General features: G+C 37.5%; 3 protein-coding genes across 4 annotated transcripts; 2 read left to right on the top strand and 1 right to left on the bottom strand.

Annotated features, from left to right (window-relative positions):
• Positions 2,747-6,067, top strand: LOC109229237 (protein QUIRKY). The gene has a single exon (XM_019394611.1). It carries the CDS (start codon positions 2,898-2,900, stop codon positions 5,940-5,942), a length of 3,045 nt encoding a protein of 1,014 aa, XP_019250156.1. The 5' UTR covers positions 2,747-2,897; the 3' UTR covers positions 5,943-6,067.
• LOC109229236 (polycomb group protein FIE2-like) lies at positions 6,475-7,159 on the top strand. Its single transcript, XM_019394610.1, has 3 exons — positions 6,475-6,656; positions 6,909-6,968; positions 7,046-7,159. Exons 1-3 carry the CDS (start codon positions 6,576-6,578, stop codon positions 7,157-7,159), a joined length of 255 nt encoding a protein of 84 aa, XP_019250155.1. The 5' UTR covers positions 6,475-6,575.
• Positions 9,804-14,505, bottom strand: LOC109229235 (protein CHROMOSOME TRANSMISSION FIDELITY 7-like). Of its 2 annotated transcripts, XM_019394608.1 has the most exons (6): positions 14,221-14,502; positions 13,087-13,348; positions 12,903-12,998; positions 12,714-12,782; positions 12,079-12,419; positions 9,804-10,263 (listed from the first exon to the last, which is right to left on the bottom strand). In XM_019394608.1, exons 1-6 carry the CDS (start codon positions 14,364-14,366, stop codon positions 10,128-10,130), a joined length of 1,050 nt encoding a protein of 349 aa, XP_019250153.1. In that variant the 5' UTR covers positions 14,367-14,502; the 3' UTR covers positions 9,804-10,127. The 2 variants fall into 2 exon arrangements, with proteins under 2 accessions (XP_019250153.1, XP_019250154.1); XM_019394609.1 differs by lacking the exon at positions 12,903-12,998 and having other exon boundaries at positions 14,221-14,505.

Here is a 19,537-nt window from a genome sequence, read left to right as displayed (position 1 = left end):
CAGTCCGATTCAGGCTTGGCAGGAGAGGTCCAATGGATCAATAGGGCTGCAAAGAAGAAATCTGCTCACTGGGCAATTGTTACACGTGTGTTTGGTATGCTGATTTACACAATCTGGAGAGAAAGGAATGTGATTAGATTTCAAGGAGGAGTACTCAAAAAGAACAACATCTGCAGAGAGATTGTAATGCACATACATACCAGAGGGAGGACAATCAAGAGCTGGCAAGGAGCATTGCAAGAATTGGACTATTTTCCATTAGACTCTTAGGCTGTAATGTTTCAAAATGCAACTGTTTGTTTCCTTCCCTAGGTTAGGATGAGTTTAAGCTGATGTAAATAGCAACATAGTAGAGACATCAAAATAGAGCATCAGACTTAGTGTAAATAGAAGATAGAGACATAGATGGTCAGCATCTAAACTGATTTGTAAAGCTGTTTTTTTGTAATGAATAAAAAGTCACTATTTACCAAAATAATAATAATAATAATTGAGCATAATTTTCAAGAATATATAATGTATATTATAAAAATACCTTTATTCAAATAATTGCTTTTGTATTACGCGCATGGAATATATATTTCACAACCTTTATTTTCTTTCATTCTGAATTGTGTAAAACAAATTTTGAATTTTTGTTGTTAATACTAAAATTATTATTACGAGCAAATTATTCAAATTAATTTTTTTTACTATGCTCATTATTTTGTTATTCCAGTATTATATATGCTTAAATACTTTTTATTTTTTTAATTTATAAATAAAATTTATTTATTCTATAGGTAAGTCAATAATATAAATTAAAAAAGGAAAATTCATAATATTAAAAAGTTTAAAAATAAAATAAAAAGAAGATAAATATTTATAATTTAGAGGGTAAAATAGGTAATTGGCAATCCAAAATTTGAAAAAATCTAGTTGAGTGACCTTCTGAGTGCTATAGGCATAGTTCAATGACTTTGTTGTTACAAACGAAAGAAAAGTGACTTTAGGAGATAATTTGGGATAGTTGAGTGACCATTTGAGTAATGGACTCACCAAATATACTATCAAAATTACAAAAATTAAATTTCGAAAAGTGAAAAGTATCACATAGATTGGGAAGGAAAAAAATATTAAAATTCTACTTTTTTACTTATCTAGCAAAATAATCATTCTAGAAACAATTAGTACTTTTTCTTTGATTCAATTCTTTTCTTTTTCCTAACCGTCGTATTGCGTAAAATTTGCATGTCCATTTCCATTTTCCATCTTTGCATGAGTTTTCATGAGTTTATCATGACAAAAGTGGCAATCCACCAAATTTATCAACCTTGGTGTCATGATTTTCCACATGCAAATGTCATGAATTAACATTCCAAAATTTGCAATTAAACCAAAATTATTTTAAACTAAATTAAATAATAAAAAAGAAAATAGAATAAGATAAATTCAGCAGGAGGCAATGTGCTCAGAGTTGGCAGTAAGGATATATATGAGCGTTGATTCCATCTGGCTACATCAAATCTCGCAACCCCATGCCTGCCACGTAGATTCTTTGTGTTTATGCCTACGTGTTTTCTTTTTTTAACTATGTTCTATTTTTATCCCTTTTAATTTTAGGATGATAATTAATGAAAAGATCGTACATAAATCAACGGTTCCAAACATAATTAATTTCACAGTTTTTTCCCCCTTTTCACCTATGAGTTATGACACATGAGCACATGTATTTTGACATTTTGCTAAATAAGTCTTTAGGGACTTGTATTCTTTTTATTTTCTTAAAACCAACTATTCAATGAAATTACAATATGCAAGTTACATGTATTACTCATATATAAGAAGATGCTAAACTAAGAGTGTGATGGAAGGGTAAAGATTTTTTCACTATGAATTAGAGGTTTCATGTTTAATGAGTAATTTTTTATATGAAGCGCTAAAACTTTCTCATAATGGACTTTTTACGGTGTGACTCGAATTATTCAGGCCATGAGTTCCAGACATTAGATGCTTTGAAGCCAAAAAAGAATGAAGCTAAAATTACTTGTTATCTGATAGAGTTGTTAGGCTTAATTGATATCAAGACTATCTTTTATCTATTTGGAGTCAATTTAACTAATTAATTTTTAGATTAGGTTGGAAAACTACTATTACTAATTAACTTTTAGATTAATGTGAGACCGAAACCTTAAATATGTCTAAACCACTAAATAAGGAACAATGTGAAACGATCTAGAAGAAATGTCATACTAAGGGCCTAAGAGATTAATACGTTTGAATCTCAAAATGCAAAATAAAACAGTTGATATTGATTTATGATTCATGTAATTGACTACCAAATATTCCTAACATGCTTATTACTCTTTCAAAATTAAAATATCAGTTACCTGATATACTTTCACCATAGCTTAACTAATGTAATTTTGTTTCTAGATTTTCAAGAATTTAGGTGATTTCTGTAAACTAAAACTTAAGTCTCATGTAAAAGTAGATTGAATGAGAAACTGTTTGCTTTTTCCTGTTGTAGAAGTAATTTTTACGATGTCTTCTATGAACCTTTAACCATCCAATTATCTATGGTTTAATTAACTTTGTTGGTTTTATTTTCTGAAAAATAAAAGACATTATAAAACAGTTTCTTTCATGAAAAAAAGAGGTAGGTAAAATATTTCCATATTTGTCACAACCTCAACGGAAAAGTACCATTTAATTACAAGTAATAGTACCAACCAGTACCCACTCCACTTTGATAAATAAATATGTAAAAAACAAATTAGTAGGAGAGAAAAAAAGAAAAGTAAAGTGAAAAAGAGGCTCCCCAGCGCCTTTTCCCCACTTTAAAAGGTTTCACTCACTCTCTCATACTACCATTCTTTCTTCTCCGATTAACCGGAAAATAAAACACTCCAATTATAATGGGTGATTCTGTTTGCACCAGAAAACTGATAGTGCAAGTTTGCAATGCCAGAAATTTGATGCCCAAAGATGGACAAGGCACAGCCAGCGCCTTTGTCATCGTCGATTTCGATGGCCAACGTCGTCGTACCAAGACTAAGTTCAGAGATCTCAATCCACAATGGGACGAGCATCTCGAGTTCTTGGTCCACGACCTTCACTCCATGCCCTCTGAAACTCTTGAACTCAACATTTACAACGACAAAAAAGCCTGCAAGAGGAGCAATTTCCTCGGTAAAGTTAAAATATCTGCTACTACTTTCCTCAAAATTGGCTCTGAAATTCCTCTTGTCTACTATCCCTTGGAAAAACGGAGCGTCTTTTCTCAAATTAAAGGCGAGATTGGGCTTAAGATTTGGTACATAGACGAAGAGGCTCCTCCTCCTCCTCCTCTTCCAACGGAGGAAAAGAAGGAGGAAGCTGCTGCGGCGGTGGCGGCTGAAAATCCTCCGCCGACACAGGGAGATGAAAAGCCACCCGAGGAGGCAAAAGAAGAGAAACCTGCGGCTGCTCCTCCTTCTGATGAAAAGAAAGAGGAGACGTCGGAGAAGAAGAAGGAAGAGGAGAAGAAACCCGACGAATCTGCCGAAAAGAAAGAAGAAAAGCCACCAGAGAATCAGAAAAAAGACGAAGCACCAACACCAACACCACAACCACAAGTGCTGGAACATCCTCCGATAGCTCAACACAAACCTCCTAACAAAAAGCCGATAACAAATGAAAATACAAGTGAACTCAAAGTCCTTCATAAGAATCTCTCCAGTAGTGTGGATCGTCGAACAGGGGCGTTTGATCTTGTCGATCAAATGCCATTCCTCTATGTTCGAATTGTGAAGGCGAAACGGGCCAATCAAGAGCCCGGTTCCTCCGCTTATGCAAAGCTCGTGATCGGAACTCACAGTATAAAAACCAAATCACTGGCGGATAACAAAGAATGGGATCAAGTTTTCGCATTCGACAAAGAGGGATTAAACTCAACATCCTTAGAAGTCTCTGTTTGGGTCGAAAAGAAGGTCGCCGATGATAAAACTGATGAGAATAGCATTGGTACGGTGTCGTTTGATTTGCAGGAAGTGCCGAAAAGAGTGCCGCCGGACAGTCCGTTAGCTCCTCAATGGTACAGTTTAGAAGGTGTTACTGCCGATCAGAATAACCAGCCGGGGAATGACGTCATGCTGGCGGTGTGGCTCGGGACTCAGGCGGACGAAGCATTTAATGAGGCATGGCAATCGGACTCCGGTGGATTGATACCGGAAACCCGAGCCAAAGTCTACCTTTCACCGAAGCTGTGGTATTTAAGGCTAACGGTCATCCAAACCCAAGATTTGCAGCTAGGTTCGGGTGGCAACGAGCCTAAGGTTCGGAGTCCGGACCTCTACGTGAAAGCGCAGCTCGGCGCACAGTTATTCAAGACGAGCCGAACCACGGTAGGGTCCTCCAGCTCGGCTTCCAATCCTACGTGGAACGAAGACCTTGTATTCGTGGCAGCTGAGCCGTTTGAGCCGTTTTTGGTGATCACAGTGGAAGATGTTACTAACTGTCAAGTGGTGGGGTATGCTAAGGTGCAGGTCACGTCCATTGATAAGCGTACGGACGACAAATCAGAGCCAAGATCAAGGTGGTTTAATTTAGTGGGTGATGAGAAAAAGCCTTATGCTGGTAGGATACACGTGCGAGTTTGTTTGGAGGGTGGGTATCACGTGCTTGATGAAGCAGCACATTTAACCAGTGATGTTAGAGCCACAGCAAAACAATTGTCCAAACCACCTATTGGATTACTTGAAGTTGGTATTAGAGGTGCTAATAATCTACTCCCTGTGAAAACAAAAGATGGTACGCGTGGGACCACCGATGCCTACGTGGTGGCCAAGTACGGGCCCAAGTGGGTCCGGACACGTACAATTCTTGATCGGTTTAATCCGAGGTGGAATGAGCAGTATACTTGGGATGTATACGATCCCTGCACCGTGTTGACAATTGGGGTGTTTGATAATGGGAGGTACAAGCATGATGATGATGGTCACAAGAAAGATGTACGACTTGGGAAGCTAAGAGTACGACTGTCGACGCTCGATACGAATAAGGTGTACATGGGTACTTATTCACTTGTGGTGTTGCTTCCTAGTGGTGCAAAGAAAATGGGTGACATTGAGATTGCTTTGAGGTTTACTTGTTCATCGTGGCTGAGTTTGATACAAGCCTATACTAATCCAATGTTGCCAAGAATGCATTATGTGCGCCCATTTGGTCCAGCTCAACAGGATATCTTAAGGCACACAGCAATGAGGATTGTTACAGCAAGATTGGCTAGGTCAGAACCTGCATTGGGTCAAGAAGTGGTTCAATGTATGTTGGATTCAGACACTCACATATGGAGCATGAGGCGAAGCAAGTCAAATTGGTTCAGAGTGGTTGGGTGCTTGTCTAGAGCGGCCACATTAGCCCGTTGGCTTGATGGAATTAGGACATGGGTGCACCCACCAACCACAATTTTGGTGCATATACTATTGATAGCCATTGTCTTATGTCCGCACCTAGTATTGCCTACAATTTGTATGTATGCCTTCTTGATCATTTCCTTAAGGTTTCGATATCGCCAGCGTGTTGCAATCACTATGGAATTATCTCACGTTGATGCAATAGGTCCCGATGAGCTCGATGAGGAGTTCGATGGATTCCCAACGTCGAGGCCTATGGAACATGTTCGGGTTCGATATGACAGGTTAAGGGCACTAGCAGGGAGGGCACAAACGCTACTAGGTGATGTTGCAGCACAAGGGGAGAGGTTAGAAGCATTGTTCAATTGGAGGGATCCTAGAGCTACTGGTATATTTGTGGTGGTGTGTTTATTTGCTTCATTGGTGTTTTATGTGGTTCCGTTCAAGGCATTTGTGTTAGGGTCCGGGCTGTATTACTTGCGCCACCCTCGGTTCCGCGACGACATGCCTTCCGTCCCCGTCAACTTTTTCCGGCGACTTCCACCACTCTCCGATCATATTCTTTAGATTATGATTGCTTTTTTTTTTTTCCCGATGTAACTGGTTTTCATGGTAGCTTTGTTTTTGTTTTGTAAAACATGGCATTAGTGATTACTTGTACCATTTATTAATTCAGTGGTTTGGCTTCTTAACAATGTGTATTTCATACTTTACTTTGGCAAGTGAAATGACCGTTAGCGTATTGGGACAAAATATTATTAATACGAGTTGGCGGGTGCGTTAAAAAGTAGAGCATAAATTGGATTAAATAAAGCGACCGTTAGAGGAGCCTATCACAATAAGTCGCTAAGTAATGTTAGTCCAATATTTTTCATATAGAAATGTTTATTGTATTTATTTAGACACTAGTACCTAGAAGGAAATATGCATATTCTTGTCATCTAGACTACTTTACTACCCATATATTAATGTACTGTTCCTGGTAGGAGGATGCAGAGTTGGATTGTAGTGCATCATCTATTCCGTTGATGCTCAGTGGTTTCGAATTTGAAAAATAAAATGTAACATCAATTTAACTTAGCAATTCTTTTCTAAATCGTTTACTTGGACTGATCTTCCTTCCAAGTTTCCCACAAAATATGTACAGTTGTATTCTTCTGATAGTTTTATTGGGTAACTTAATTTTGCTTGCTGTTTATCATGTCAGATATTCATCCCGCATCACTTAATTCCAACTATGTTGACTGTAACAGATGGCTTGGTGATTTTATCTTGTCCAAGGTGAATCACTTCATTCTGCTATATGAATTCTTGATTGGCATTAATTAGTTTCCTTTCCCCTTAACAAGAGAGGGAAAATCAGAAAACCTCTGTAAAATCAAAGACTAGCTTGAATTACTTTTTTTTAACCTCCCAGATCAAGTTGGAAATGACATGTTAATTGTTTGATGATATCTTCTCTCTCTCTTTCTCTCTCTCTTTTTTTTTTTTTTTATATTTTTACCTGTACGTACTGATCCATTAAATCATGAGAGTGTTGACAATGAAATTGTATTATGGGAACCAAAGATGAAAGAAGAGTCTCCTGGAGAGGTTAGAAATCATGATCCTGGAATCTCTTTTTGATAACTATACACTAAACTTCCTAATGTATATTGCTCTAATTTTAGGGCACAGTTGACATCCTTCAAAAGTATCCTGTCCCAGAGTGTGATATTTGGTTCATCAAGTTTTCATGTGATTTCCACTACAAAGCAGCAGCTATAGGAAATACCAACTGTTAATCAAATTATTGCATGTCCCAACTTAATGAGCGTTTGTCATCATTGTTTCTACTAAAGAATTTACTGCTCGTGCAATGCCATATTGTTGTTGCTGAGGTTGGTGATTATGAAAATTTGAGAATAAGATACAACGCGAAAACTACAGATGCGTGGTCTGCATGCATGCTATGTTTCTCCTTCCAAGCTTGTACTGGAATGAACCCTTTGACCTTACATCTAACAGGGAATAGACAAGGCAAGATCTGTCTGGGAACTACAAACCAGCCACATTCGCAATCTGTGCATGTCTTTTTTCTTCAGCACCATACTTAGCTGCTGTGAAGATGGGACTATATGGCGCTGGTATGTGGTAGCAACTTCTTAGGGGTTTGAGCAGGTCATCTGACTTGATGTAGAACTACCTAGTTCAACACTTAGAGCAGCACATTTGCTCTGTGATTCCTTGATTAACTCTACAACAGAAGCTAGTGTTGACTCTATACATGAGTTCCGGCTTCCACCGGTTAAATTTGACGACGGACGTAGTCCTATACTACTGCTGCTACTCCCTGCTGAGTTTTTCAGGGGTAAATATTCTATCGAAGCTTTCACTTCCTGCAAGAATTCATTGATCCAAGTCACTAAATCATCAACCAAAATACAAAGCATTAGAACAATTAATCTGACAAGTCCAGAACAAGGCCATGAGATAGCATCATTTACTAAATGTCTAATATGCGCTATCCTACAAACATGGCCTTGCTCTTCGTTGAAGGGAACTTTTTGGAGCTGAGCTCAGCTATTTTACGGCAGAGACTTCTATTTTAGCAATTATACAGATAAGTGCTACTGATTCAGTAAACTTACGACATTTAGGTTTAGAATCTCAGACTACAGAATGAAGAGATGTATGGTGAAAACAAAGTTTCAAATAAGATGCAAAACTTACCAAGTTACTGAGTTGACGGATTGCTCCTGGGCCGATAGAACCTTCTAACTTAAGTACCCGCAGGATTCCAGCAGCAACCCGACTCATAGAGTCAACCTCAGACTTGCTCAAGAAAGCAAGGTACTGGAGCTCAGCCTTCGTCACCACTGCCTCAATCTGCCAAATACAACATACTTAATACATACACAGAGCAGGGAGATAAAAATCAAAGGACAAACTCACAAAATCTTTGTACCGGCTGTTTGACAGAGAATTTCAACTTTTCGACAATCCACTTTTCCATTCGATCATCAATATTGCCTTCGGCATTCACTATGTCTACTTCGATGTTCATGCCACCAAAAGTCTCAGCAGTCTCTTTAATAGGTCCTGCAGGACTAACATCTCGCAAGATACTCTGTCGAGAGCTCGGTTTTAAGATCTGCTACAGTAGTGTAACGAAATAACAGTAGGAATTGCCAAACATCTTCTAGTTGTTCCAAAAAAGGCATTTATGAGGACTTTCACTGCTAGTTGCATACGTATGTATTTTGTTTTAGTGCTATCTATTTTAGGTTTAGTTTAGCACGCGCTCGCGAGAGAGAGAGAGAGGACTATAAAATTGTTGAGTTCTCAGATAGTGATTATCTTTGAATTTGCTTCAAAGATATGTTGAAGTAATTTCGTTCATTGCCCTATTCTATTTGAATTTGCTTTAGAGCAGTATAGTTTTCTCCCTCATTGTTGATTCAAACAACATTCTTATAGTGGTAGGAAAACCAGAGTAAAAACATGAGTTTATCCCACTTTGTGTGTTGGGTGGTTGTTTCCTATTTTGGTACTTATAATCAACCAGATGCTGACTGCTTTCAGAAATTCTATGAATGACTAATTGAGTATAGTGTAATTAGCTCAGAAGCTTTCTACCCTATCCTGCTTTATCCTTTATGCTCAAAGAAAGGGCAGGGATGTACAAAAATAATTATGGTTTTGGCATTGTCCACAGAACAGTTTGTACAATACCTTCTTTAATGCTTTGGGCAGTGTCCACAACAACAACAACAACAACAACAAACTCAGTTTGATCCCAACAAGTGGGGTCTGGGGAGGGCAGTGTCCACAGAAGAGTTATAAAATGAGTACACAAACAGTTCTGGCAGCATGTATCAAACATTCAGACATATGATAAATTGTGCATCCAATACCAATGCAAAGTGAGGAATGTCCATAGAGGAGCAAACACAGGTAATGACGGTAGTGGATGGACTACAAGGGATCACAAAGAGGAAGTCAGAAAGAAAATGAAAGGTCAAAAAGAAGAGAGATAGATGGAAATAAGAAGGAAATGGAAGGAAGAAATGATGGACCAGAAATTGGTTTCTCCATTCACTCAAGGCATTTGTTTTGTGCTTAGAGACTTGGCTTCCCCAAGCAGATGTCTTATGGGCTACAGCAGTGTGTTTTTTCTTTGTGCTCCAGTTATCAATGTCGCAATCATCTCCTCAGAGATTCATTCCCGGTATCTCTTCGAAATCAGAGGCATACTACAGATGGCAGATCAAACCACAAACATTGACTGCCAAAGTCCACTATGCTCTCCCAGTTTAGCTTGCGATGGTCATCTATATTATTTCAACCACCTCTTTTACATTAATGCACTAGACGAGACGAGGCATTTGACGTGCAAGTGCAACACAGTTGAAAGCAAACTGAATAGAGAAATGAATGAACCTGTGAAATTCAAAGAAGCATTTAACGTAGAGAAAACTGATTCTCGCATGGAGACAAGTAAATGACTTCCAGTTAAAGATATACAACCACCTGCTGAGAGCAAGAAGATTATTACAGACTAGACTCAGTCTACACCTGTAACAGAGCTTGGCCAGACTCTTACCTTAACCATGCAATATATTGGGAAAGAATAGCTTTGTCAGCTCTAGTCAAAACAAAGAAATCAATAAGTTTCCACACATGAACATAGATGGATTATCCAGTAAATTACTAGGCTAACTGAAATATGCTTGGCATAAAAAAATCAACATGCTATTTCTTAAACCCTTACTACAGATCAGAAGTTGTATAAACAAAGAAAGAGTCACTGCTTGTATAACTGGATATGAAGGCTCTTCCAACTGAGGTTGGCTGAGAATAGGCTAACTCTGAGCGTTTAAGAACTAAATCCTTGCAAAAGGTTCCCCTGCATTGAAGAATGAGAAGGAAATTCAGACTAAATGTAAATCATAAGCAATCCAAATCTATGCAGAGCTTTAAACAAGGAGTTTAATTAAAAGAAAATAGTTATTACCCATTTTACCAACGTCAAGTAACTAATTTGACCAAATTTATAATGTAATAATTATTTTGCAGAGAGCACAGTCGGACAATCTCTATTTGCTAAATAGAAGCACATCTGATGCTTCAACGACGAACTCTGTGTGTGAGCATCTACTAAGCAACATCCAATCTTTCATTTTGGTGTGCTCTTCTTTCTTTCCTTGGTCATTTCGTTATGACATATTCATTATAACTTATCCAATTACAACGTATTAACCGCTAATGCATCTTTCTTTTATCAAATCTCAGGGGCATAGTCTAATATGAGGGCAATATGTTTCTATTTTTTATTTTTTTGACGACAGAGAAATCTAGAGGGCCAATAGTGCACGGTCCGAAACTTGGTGAATAATGGGACTGGCACTAACCCTTCTCAACTCAAAAACCAGGCTCTTGTGTGCGGCAGGGTTCAAAACCGTGACATGCGCCTAATCCTCAAATCACACGCTACACTCTTACCACTAGACCAAAACCCTGGGGGGGCAATCACGAGGATAGTATTTTACATAGTGTCGTATCCTAAATTTTAATGGAACAAAAGAGGCCCAGCTAGGTACTGACCAGACCGGGCCATGGAGTTCGAATAATTTGTTGTCTATCACATTCATTTTCCTATCACTTGTGGAATGTATCTTAGCCAAACTCTTCAAAAGACAAAAAGAGTAGAGACCAGTGATGCTCAACAACAATTTTCAGTTTCTTCTGTATGACTGCAGATATTAAAGACATTATCATTTGGCAATTGAATTCAAGAACCAACTTCGAGTTATGCAAGTAAATACCACCCCAAGAATCCCAGAACTCCTTTGAAACTGATATCTATGGACATTTGCTTTTGTATCCACTGTTCTTCATTAGGCTTGAGTAAAGCATAATCCTTGCCCGTAACAGCCACTTTATCACCATTGACACCTTTATAATAGCATGAATTTGAAATTGTTGCACGTTGAATATAGGAAGTAGTGGGCAAAATCATCTTAATCATCTCTAAACCACTTTGATAGCACTCAGCTATATTCCTCAGAACAATTTCCTTATCAAGATAACTACTGCATGGAAAAACTAGAGGTACTTTGTATGCCAATGCTGCAATCACTGCGCCATATCCACTTTTAGAGAGTGTTATGTCTGAAACTGCAATTGTACCGGGAAAATAGAAGTCTCTGGCAAACTTTATGAAGCTGGAGGACAGCTCTTCATCTTGAAAAGCAATACCAACCAAGCGACTCCATCATGTACTTGAGCAGTACACCATTCTGTTTCTGCAATATAGATAGAGTACACCGTGGTAGGATCTTCTCATACTACATTGATGGAGTACACCACTCTGACCTTGTGAATACTTACATACCAGGACCCCTTTCATAAATTATCAAGTGCAACTGAAGAAGAATTCAGCAACAAGTTCACAAAGACACTTGTCAAGTGAGAGCATCAGACTCTTACTCTATTGAAATTAAATTTGGTTTATCAGTAATTGTCGCCTTTCTTCCTGTTCCAGTGCACTCGTTTTTCTCAGACATGAATTTTTTTTTTTTGTTTCCAATTCTAACTAAGGAGCAATTACTAGTTTGAACCCCGAAAATTTAACTTTTGTCAGTTCATTAAGCATGCAATATATTTTCACTAAAAAAATTTCAAGGAACCATAACAACTCTGAGAAAGTGAATGGCATTACCTAGCAGCATCCAGCAAATAGCTGGCAATATGTTTTCTTCTGTTGGAGGGACTGACCCAAATGGCTCTAATGCCACATAAAGCAGATACAGCTTCCTTCTCACACAAGATTACTCCACTATCAGACTCTTCATGGCTTTTGGTTGTTTGATTTAGTCTTACAATTTCCCTTTGGAAACTCACTCCCCCAAATTGGAGTGTGGTTGAAGTCCGTCTTGCTTCCTTCTCAGGTAAAACCTTACACCTGCTGCCTTCTGATCTTGAGAGAATCTTATACGCCTTCTTTATGGGCTCTGTCACCAGACATCCAGATATTCTTTGAGAAGATATAAACAGATAAACCTGTTAACAGGAGAAATGTTTCAGAGTTTCATTCACATAGCTAGACCTCTCACATAACCACCACATGAAGGGAGAATTCTTCATAAAAATTAGTCGGTAAAATGAGGACAACCATTCAACGTCATAGGACGATTAAGAAATTTCATTGAGCTCAAGTAACTTACAACTCAAATTATAAAAAAATATAAGTAGAAGCTGGACAGTTGAAATTTAATATTGATTAGTGAATAACTTTGAACAATGAAGTTTACTTTCTATGACAATAAGTTTCTTATAATTGCAAGAGAACGGAACCTTGCATAGCTGATGATATATCCACCCATCTCCGAGTTCCATCTCCATCATCTTCACAACTTCCTGTACCTACCAACAACACTCTCTTTAAGTCTATGAACACTATGTTTAACATGATTAACTAGAGAAATATCAATCGTGGAAGTCAAAATACAGTGTTTCATGTATAACCAAATAGTATCTGAAAACCTTGTTTCTCTGAGGAGGAGGGTCATCGTCCAGCACCAAGATAATTCGTCCAATTTCAAGTGGAGGAATTCGAAAAACTCTTTCATTCCGCCAACCCTGGACATTTTATCAAATCCCAGTAGGATAGAACTTTAATCATTTAATTTGCAAAAATTTGAAATTGCATACTCTGTTGCTGAATTACCTTAAATGGAATACCATGCGTATAATTCTTGTGAAACGTCTTATGAAACTTTTCATCCCCTTCATCACCTCTAGCATACTTGAAGCCACAGACGGTACAAGTATGCAATAAAAAATCAGACTGACCCAGTTCCAAATAAAATTGCGCGTACTTTCTCTTCTTATTCAAAACTTTCCCAGACTTTGCCACCCCCAGGTCTGGCGCAAATTTCTCCAAGTCTATTTCCTTGGATGCTTCACCAGTTGATGCACCATTGATTTCACTGCAAAATCAGCTTAGCATTAGCAAAGAACTTGAAGGGGAAATAAAAATGGTCATCAATGTTAGGTAGTAACAACTCTGAGATGTAATTTTCTTCCAAGCACATAATTTTGGCAGAAAACCTATTTGTTTAAGAAAATTAAGAAAATGATTTACGAAAGACTGTAACGATCATACTTTTGTACTTAAAAGCATTATGAATAGTTTAATGGTGTGATGATAAGAAACTGTTCTTAAATTGTTTCCCCTTATCTGTGTCTTACAAAAGAGAGAAGGCTAGTTTCAATCAACAAACAAGGTAGTTGTAAGTAGACGACAGAGATGATGAACCAATATATGCGTTTTCTCACTTATTTATCAATTGATCATCTCCATTTTCCTTTTACCTCTCTTTAGTTCCTTCCTTTTAACATACATTTCCCTTTCCTGTTTGACTTTCTCAAAATTTCTTCCCTTTACTACAATTTGCTCTCGTTCTTTTATTTTTCCTTTTAGCACACAATAATTGATTACTACCTCAAATAATAAAAAATAAACAGAGTGCTGAAGTGAAGGCTGTTAAGAATCCAACTCGAAAAGCTGAACGAAAGCCATATAATACATCAGTTTTATATGTTGAGATTCAAAGATTCTAGTTTTACTGGTAATTCGACTGAGGTAATATCCAATCAAGCTCTCATAAAGGCAGAAAAAAAAACTGGGTTATACAGCTAGTAATTAGGTAAATCTGAAAAGAATTGGGTAATATGAAAAATGTCCAAAAAGCAAAAGTAGAAAATATACAGGGAAATAGAAAATTGGATTAAGAAAAATTCCAATCAAAGATTTTTGAGGACAGAAACTTCAAGATTCAATAGTAGAAAAAAGGAATACCCAATTGCATTTTGAGGTCTGCGCTGATAAGTAACAACAATTTCTGGCTGTAACCTTCCATAATCAAACATATCACTGCAACATTGGGATGGGTGTGCAGTATAAGAAGAAGAGGGCTTGAAGAAGCTGCTGATTTTCGATTGCATTTGATTTTTTCTCTCTCTGGGCCTGTGAAAATTCTACTTTAGCGCTTCCCGCCTCACTGAACTGAAAGAGAAAATTATCAAAATGGTCATTTATCTTGGTCCTTGAAATATACCCCTTAATACGTATAGTCCTTGCTGTTTAGAAAAAGTGGATAATCTTGGTATTTGAACCCTAAAACTAACAGATTTTCTAAAATAACTGTTAACCCTAACATTTGATTCCACGTGTAACTCACGTGATCATTTAAAAAAAAATCTTTCATGAGATTCTAGTTCCCAGTCACTTTCCTCATTTCACTGCAACTAACAAATACATCGGATGGTCACCTAAGAACCACAAATTTGGTCTCGTGTTTTAAAAAATTACTACTCATAATTCTTAACTTCAACATTTACTTTTACTCGATGTACTACAATGTAGACATTGATTTATAAAAAAATCAGAAAAGAAAAATATCTAGCATTCCATCTTCTATCATTTTTAAATTTTCTCATTGAAACTTTGAAAAAACACAAAAAATTCAACTAAAAAAGAATACCCATTTGCCTAACTATAAACTAGAATAAAATTTTACTGGTACAACATCGAAGTGCCGGTGCCGAAGGACTTTTTCGATTTTGTTCAAGCTTCGATGACATGGTAAGAAGCACAAAAATACAGAACTGAAATTGACACAATTTTTTACCCTTCTTCATCAGTTTTGCACCACCTCCACAAGTTTTTTTCACCATGTCATTGGTGCTGAATTTTTTACCGGAGCTTAAATCGGTGGATTGCAGCTCAACTAGTTTCGCCGTCGCTCAGAGTTTGCTGAATTCTGCGGAGTTGGTGGTGGAACCCCTTTGTTCCGACAGAGTAACCATCCGGTTGAATTCCTTTTTTTTTGTTCCGGCTGAGTTTCTTCGACAACCCGACTTGTTTTTGTTCTCTTTTTTTAGCTGTCACGTGAGTTGCACGTGGTTCCGGTGTTAAAGTTAACTATTATTTTATAAATGTTAGTTTTAAGGTTCAAGACCAAAATTGTCCATTTTTTCTAAACAGTGAGCACTATACATGTTAAGGGGTATATATCAAGGACCAAGATAAACCAACCACAATACATTAAGGACCATTTTGATCATTTTCTCAAACCGAAACAAGTCGAGAGGGTGGTACTTCTATTTATCACTTTGGATGACCACAAGTTTAGAAGAAATGATATTTCACCCCCTAAAGTTTGTCAAAATAAACGTTTCCTTTTATCTATTTTTTTGTTTGGGGACTTTTTATGGGTTAGTAAATTTGTAATGTCTCTTCTCTCGAAAATTCAGTTGTATAATTCAGCTTTGCAGCCGTCTTATTATAACCATATTCTTGTTCATAATGGAACTATTTCCTCCTTGTCACACTCAAAACCAATCATAAATTAACGGATGTAGTGCATGCAGTCCTTTGGAAAATTCAGTTGTATAATTCAGCTTTGCAGGCGTCCTATTACCATCTTATTCTTATTCAGAGTGGAACTATTGCCTCCTTTCACACTCAAAACGAATCATAAATTAAGGGGTGTAGTGCACACGCTTCAAGTCAGGTTTCAAGTAAAAAAAAATATAGTAAAAAAATTCTTGTCCACCAAAATTCTCTATGCCATCTTTTTCCATAGTCCCTACCCCCCCCCCCCACCCCTTATGCCCCACTCTCGCTTCTCTCAATTATTGAGTATACAACCCATAACCGGTTATTAGATTCAACCAAAATATTTTTATGCCTCTCTCTAATTCATCCTTTCCTATATCGTTTATTTTCTTTCTTCATAACAATAAATCATCATATTCTTTGCTTCAGGTAATGTATATTACTTTTGTAATCTCAGACATTGTATTCTCTCACAACCGCTCACTCCAGCTAACAATTCCAATTGAAAAGAAAGAATAATATGCACCAATAAATTGGCAAAATAACTGTTAAAACACATTCTAGGTTCGCCATTAATGGAGTCGACGAATTGAAGGAGAAGAAAGAACAGAGAAGGAAAGAAGAAGGAAGGTTCTGGAGAGATAAGATGGAACTAATTTTCCAATCACATTAACATTGAATACATTGTACAACTATTATATACACATTACCAAATAATGTCTCTACTAACTACCCTTATGACATCTAAGCAACTAATCTTCTAACTGATTATCTTTCTAGAAGAGTACAATATAAATAGCTAACTGTACAACTATGTATTTTTACACTCCCCCTCAAGTTGAGAATGAAAAATGTTTTTCATTCCCAACTTGAAAAGTAATACTGAATGTTGGTGATGGCCTAAAGCCTTTGTCAAGATATCTGCAGGCTGTTCTTGATTGGATATATATGCAGTTCTTATCAGGCTTTCTTGTATTTGCTCCCTTATAAAGTGACAGTCAATCTCTATATGCTTTGTTCTCTCATGGTACATAGGGCTAGCTGCTATTTGGAGGGCTGCCTTGTTATCACAATACAACTCCATAGGCATCTTCACATTCACTTGCAACTCCAGCAATAGTCCTTTTAACCACATCAATTCTGCTACTGTATGTGCCATACTTCTATATTCAGCTTCTGCTGAACTTCTAGATATAGTACTATATTTCTTTGCCTTCTAGGAAATAAGTGATGCCCCTAGCTTAACACAGAAACCAGTAACTGATTTCCTAGACATAGGGCATGAGGCCCAATCTGAATCACAGTAAGCTACAATTTCCTCTGCACCAGTGCTTGACATAAAGAGTCCAAGTCCAGGCTGATTCTTCACATACCTCACCACATGCAGAGCTGCTTCATAATGAGACCTTTTTGGCGCATGCATAAACTGGCTCAAACATTGTACTGCATATGCAATGTCTGGTCTGGTTATTGTTAAGTACAACAGCTTCCCAACTAGCCTCTGAAAAATACTCTTATCTTCCAAAGACTCATAAGAACTTTCTGTCTTTATTAGCTTATCAAATTCTGCACTAGTTAGCTTTAGATGTTGTTCCATTGGAGTTTCTTTAGGCTTTGAACCTGAAAGTCCTGCCTCTGAGATCATTTCCAAGGTGTACTTTCTTTGTGACATTATGATGCCTTCACTTGATCTAGCAAACTCAATACCAAGAAATAATCTTAGTTCTCCAAGATCTTTCAGCTTAAAGGTTTTGTGCAGGGCATCTTTGGCTGACTGTATCTCTGCTAAATCATTTCCTGTAATAAGCAAATCATCTACATATACAAGTATGAGTACAAAAGTACCATTAGTAGTTTTAGTGAATAATGAGTAGTCATGTTTACTCTGTTTGAAACCAGATGTCAGTAGGGCTTGTGTTAGTTTTAAGTTCCATTGTCTAGAGGCTTGTTTCAACCCATATAGGGATTTGAGGAGTCTACAGACTTTGTTCTCCCCCTGGCTATCAAATCCCCGGGGCAGTGTCATATCGACCTCCTCAAAAAGATCACCATTCAGAAAGGCATTGTGTACATCCATCTGGAAAAGAGGCCAATGCTTAAAAGCTGCAATGGCTATGACAGTCCTCATAGTAGTCATCTTAGCTACTGGGAAAAAAGTATCATGAAAATCAATGCCTTCTTGCTGGGTATATCCTTTTGCTACTAACCTTGCTTTAAACCTCTCAATAGATCCATCAGCATTATATTTAATTTTGTATACCCACTTAAATCCAATGGGTACCTTCCCAGGTGGCAGGGTAACTACTTCCCAAGTGTTGTTCTGTTCTAGTGCTTTTATTTCAAGCTTCATTGCCCGAACCCACCTGTCTTCTCTGATGGCTTGAGAGTAAGAAGAAGGCTCAATATCTGATGAAAAAAAGCTAAGAAAGACTAAAAATGAGAAGGAAGATGAGAGTAAGACACAAAATGTTGAATTGGATAAAGAGAAGCAGAAGTAGAAGTAGAAGTAGAAGCAGAAGGCAAAGGAGGGTGAACATAATCAGTTAACCAAATGGGAGGCCTGGATTGTCTGGTAGATTTCCTGAGCTGCAGAGATTGTGAATGTGACAAAGAGAGGGAATCAGCAAGAAGGGATGGTGGTGCAGAAGCAGCAGGAGAAGGTGAAGATGGAGAATGTGAGGAGGCAGGTGGAGCAGGATTGGGAGAAGGAGAATGACATGGTGGATCAGGAGGGAAAGAAGAATCAGTAGGTAAACTAGAGGGATCATCAGCAAAAGATGGTGGATCAATTGGATGCAGATCAGGGACAGGAAAAAGATTAGAAGTAGAACATTTAGGAGCAGAACCAGGACAGACAAGAAATTTGTTCCTGGGATGTTTGAAGGGGAAATATCTTCCTTGAAGACTACATCCCTACTGACTAGGAATTTGTTGGTTTCAATGTCAAGGAGTTTGTAACCCTTCTGTGTGGGTGCATATCCCATAGACACAGTTGGAATGGATTTAGAAGTAAATTTATCATGGAAATCTGGCTTTGTGGCATAGCAAAGACATCCCAAGGTTTTCATATGATCAAAGGTTGGTGGCTTTCCATGGAACATCTCACAAGGAGAATTTCCATTTAGGGTGGAAGTGGGAAGCCTATTGATAATATATGTTGCTGTAAGAATGTAGTCTTCCCAGAATCTCAAGGGAATATTTGCTTGAAACCTTAAAGCTCTAGCAACATCTAGAAGGTATCTATGTTTTCTTTCCACAACTCCATTCTGTTGTGGAGTGTGAAAACAACTACTTTGATGAATAATTCCCTTGGTTTTGAAGAGATTAGAACATAAGGTGTTAAAGAATTCATAACCATTGTCTGATCTGAAGGTTTTTATAGTAGTGGAAAATTGATTCTCTTCTAGGTGAAGAAAATCAGTTAACACAACATATACATCACTTTTCAATCTCAAAAGAAATGTCCAAGTCATTCTGGTACAATCATCAATCAGAGTTAGAAAGTATCTATATCCATTATGAGTATTTACTCTATATGGACCCCAGACATCCATATGAAAAAGTTGAAATGAACTAGCAGACTTTGAATGACTGATAGGAAAAGGCAATCTTGTTTGTTTAGCTAATGAACATATAGGACAATTACAAGTAGAAGCTGGAGTACTAGACAAATGTTTATTTATTGCAGAAATTTTTTGTAAAACTGGAAGAGGAGCATGACCCAGTCTTTGGTGCCATAAAGCACTTGTTCTTTGCTGAACTGAAGTGGTTATGC

The sequence above is a fragment of the Nicotiana attenuata genome, chromosome 7, assembly GCF_001879085.1.
Source record: "Nicotiana attenuata strain UT chromosome 7, NIATTr2, whole genome shotgun sequence".
In the NCBI taxonomy this organism is placed as follows: domain Eukaryota; kingdom Viridiplantae; phylum Streptophyta; class Magnoliopsida; order Solanales; family Solanaceae; genus Nicotiana; species Nicotiana attenuata.
Note: the sequence above shows the minus strand (reverse complement) of the source record. Positions and strands in the feature narration are given on the sequence as shown.

What these genes read in the sequence shown, in the direction of transcription:
- LOC109229237 (XM_019394611.1), top strand. Translation starts at nt 2,898, where the DNA reads ATGGGTGATTCTGTTTGCACCAGAAAACTGATAGTGCAAGTTTGCAAT.
- LOC109229236 (XM_019394610.1), top strand. Translation starts at nt 6,576, where the DNA reads ATGTCAGATATTCATCCCGCATCACTTAATTCCAACTATGTTGACTGT. An exon ending in GTGATTTTATCTTGTCCAAG is followed by an intron (nt 6,657 to 6,908) that starts GTGAATCACTTC and finishes TTAAATCATGAG; the next exon opens with AGTGTTGACAATGAAATTGT. An exon ending in AAGAAGAGTCTCCTGGAGAG is followed by an intron (nt 6,969 to 7,045) that starts GTTAGAAATCAT and finishes CTCTAATTTTAG; the next exon opens with GGCACAGTTGACATCCTTCA.
- LOC109229235 (XM_019394608.1), bottom strand. Translation starts at nt 14,366, where the DNA reads ATGCAATCGAAAATCAGCAGCTTCTTCAAGCCCTCTTCTTCTTATACT. An exon ending in TATATCATCAGCTATGCAAG is followed by an intron (nt 12,420 to 12,713) that starts GTTCCGTTCTCT and finishes TCCTGTTAACAG; the next exon opens with GTTTATCTGTTTATATCTTC. An exon ending in TATTTGCTGGATGCTGCTAG is followed by an intron (nt 10,264 to 12,078) that starts GTAATGCCATTC and finishes TCTTCAATGCAG; the next exon opens with GGGAACCTTTTGCAAGGATT.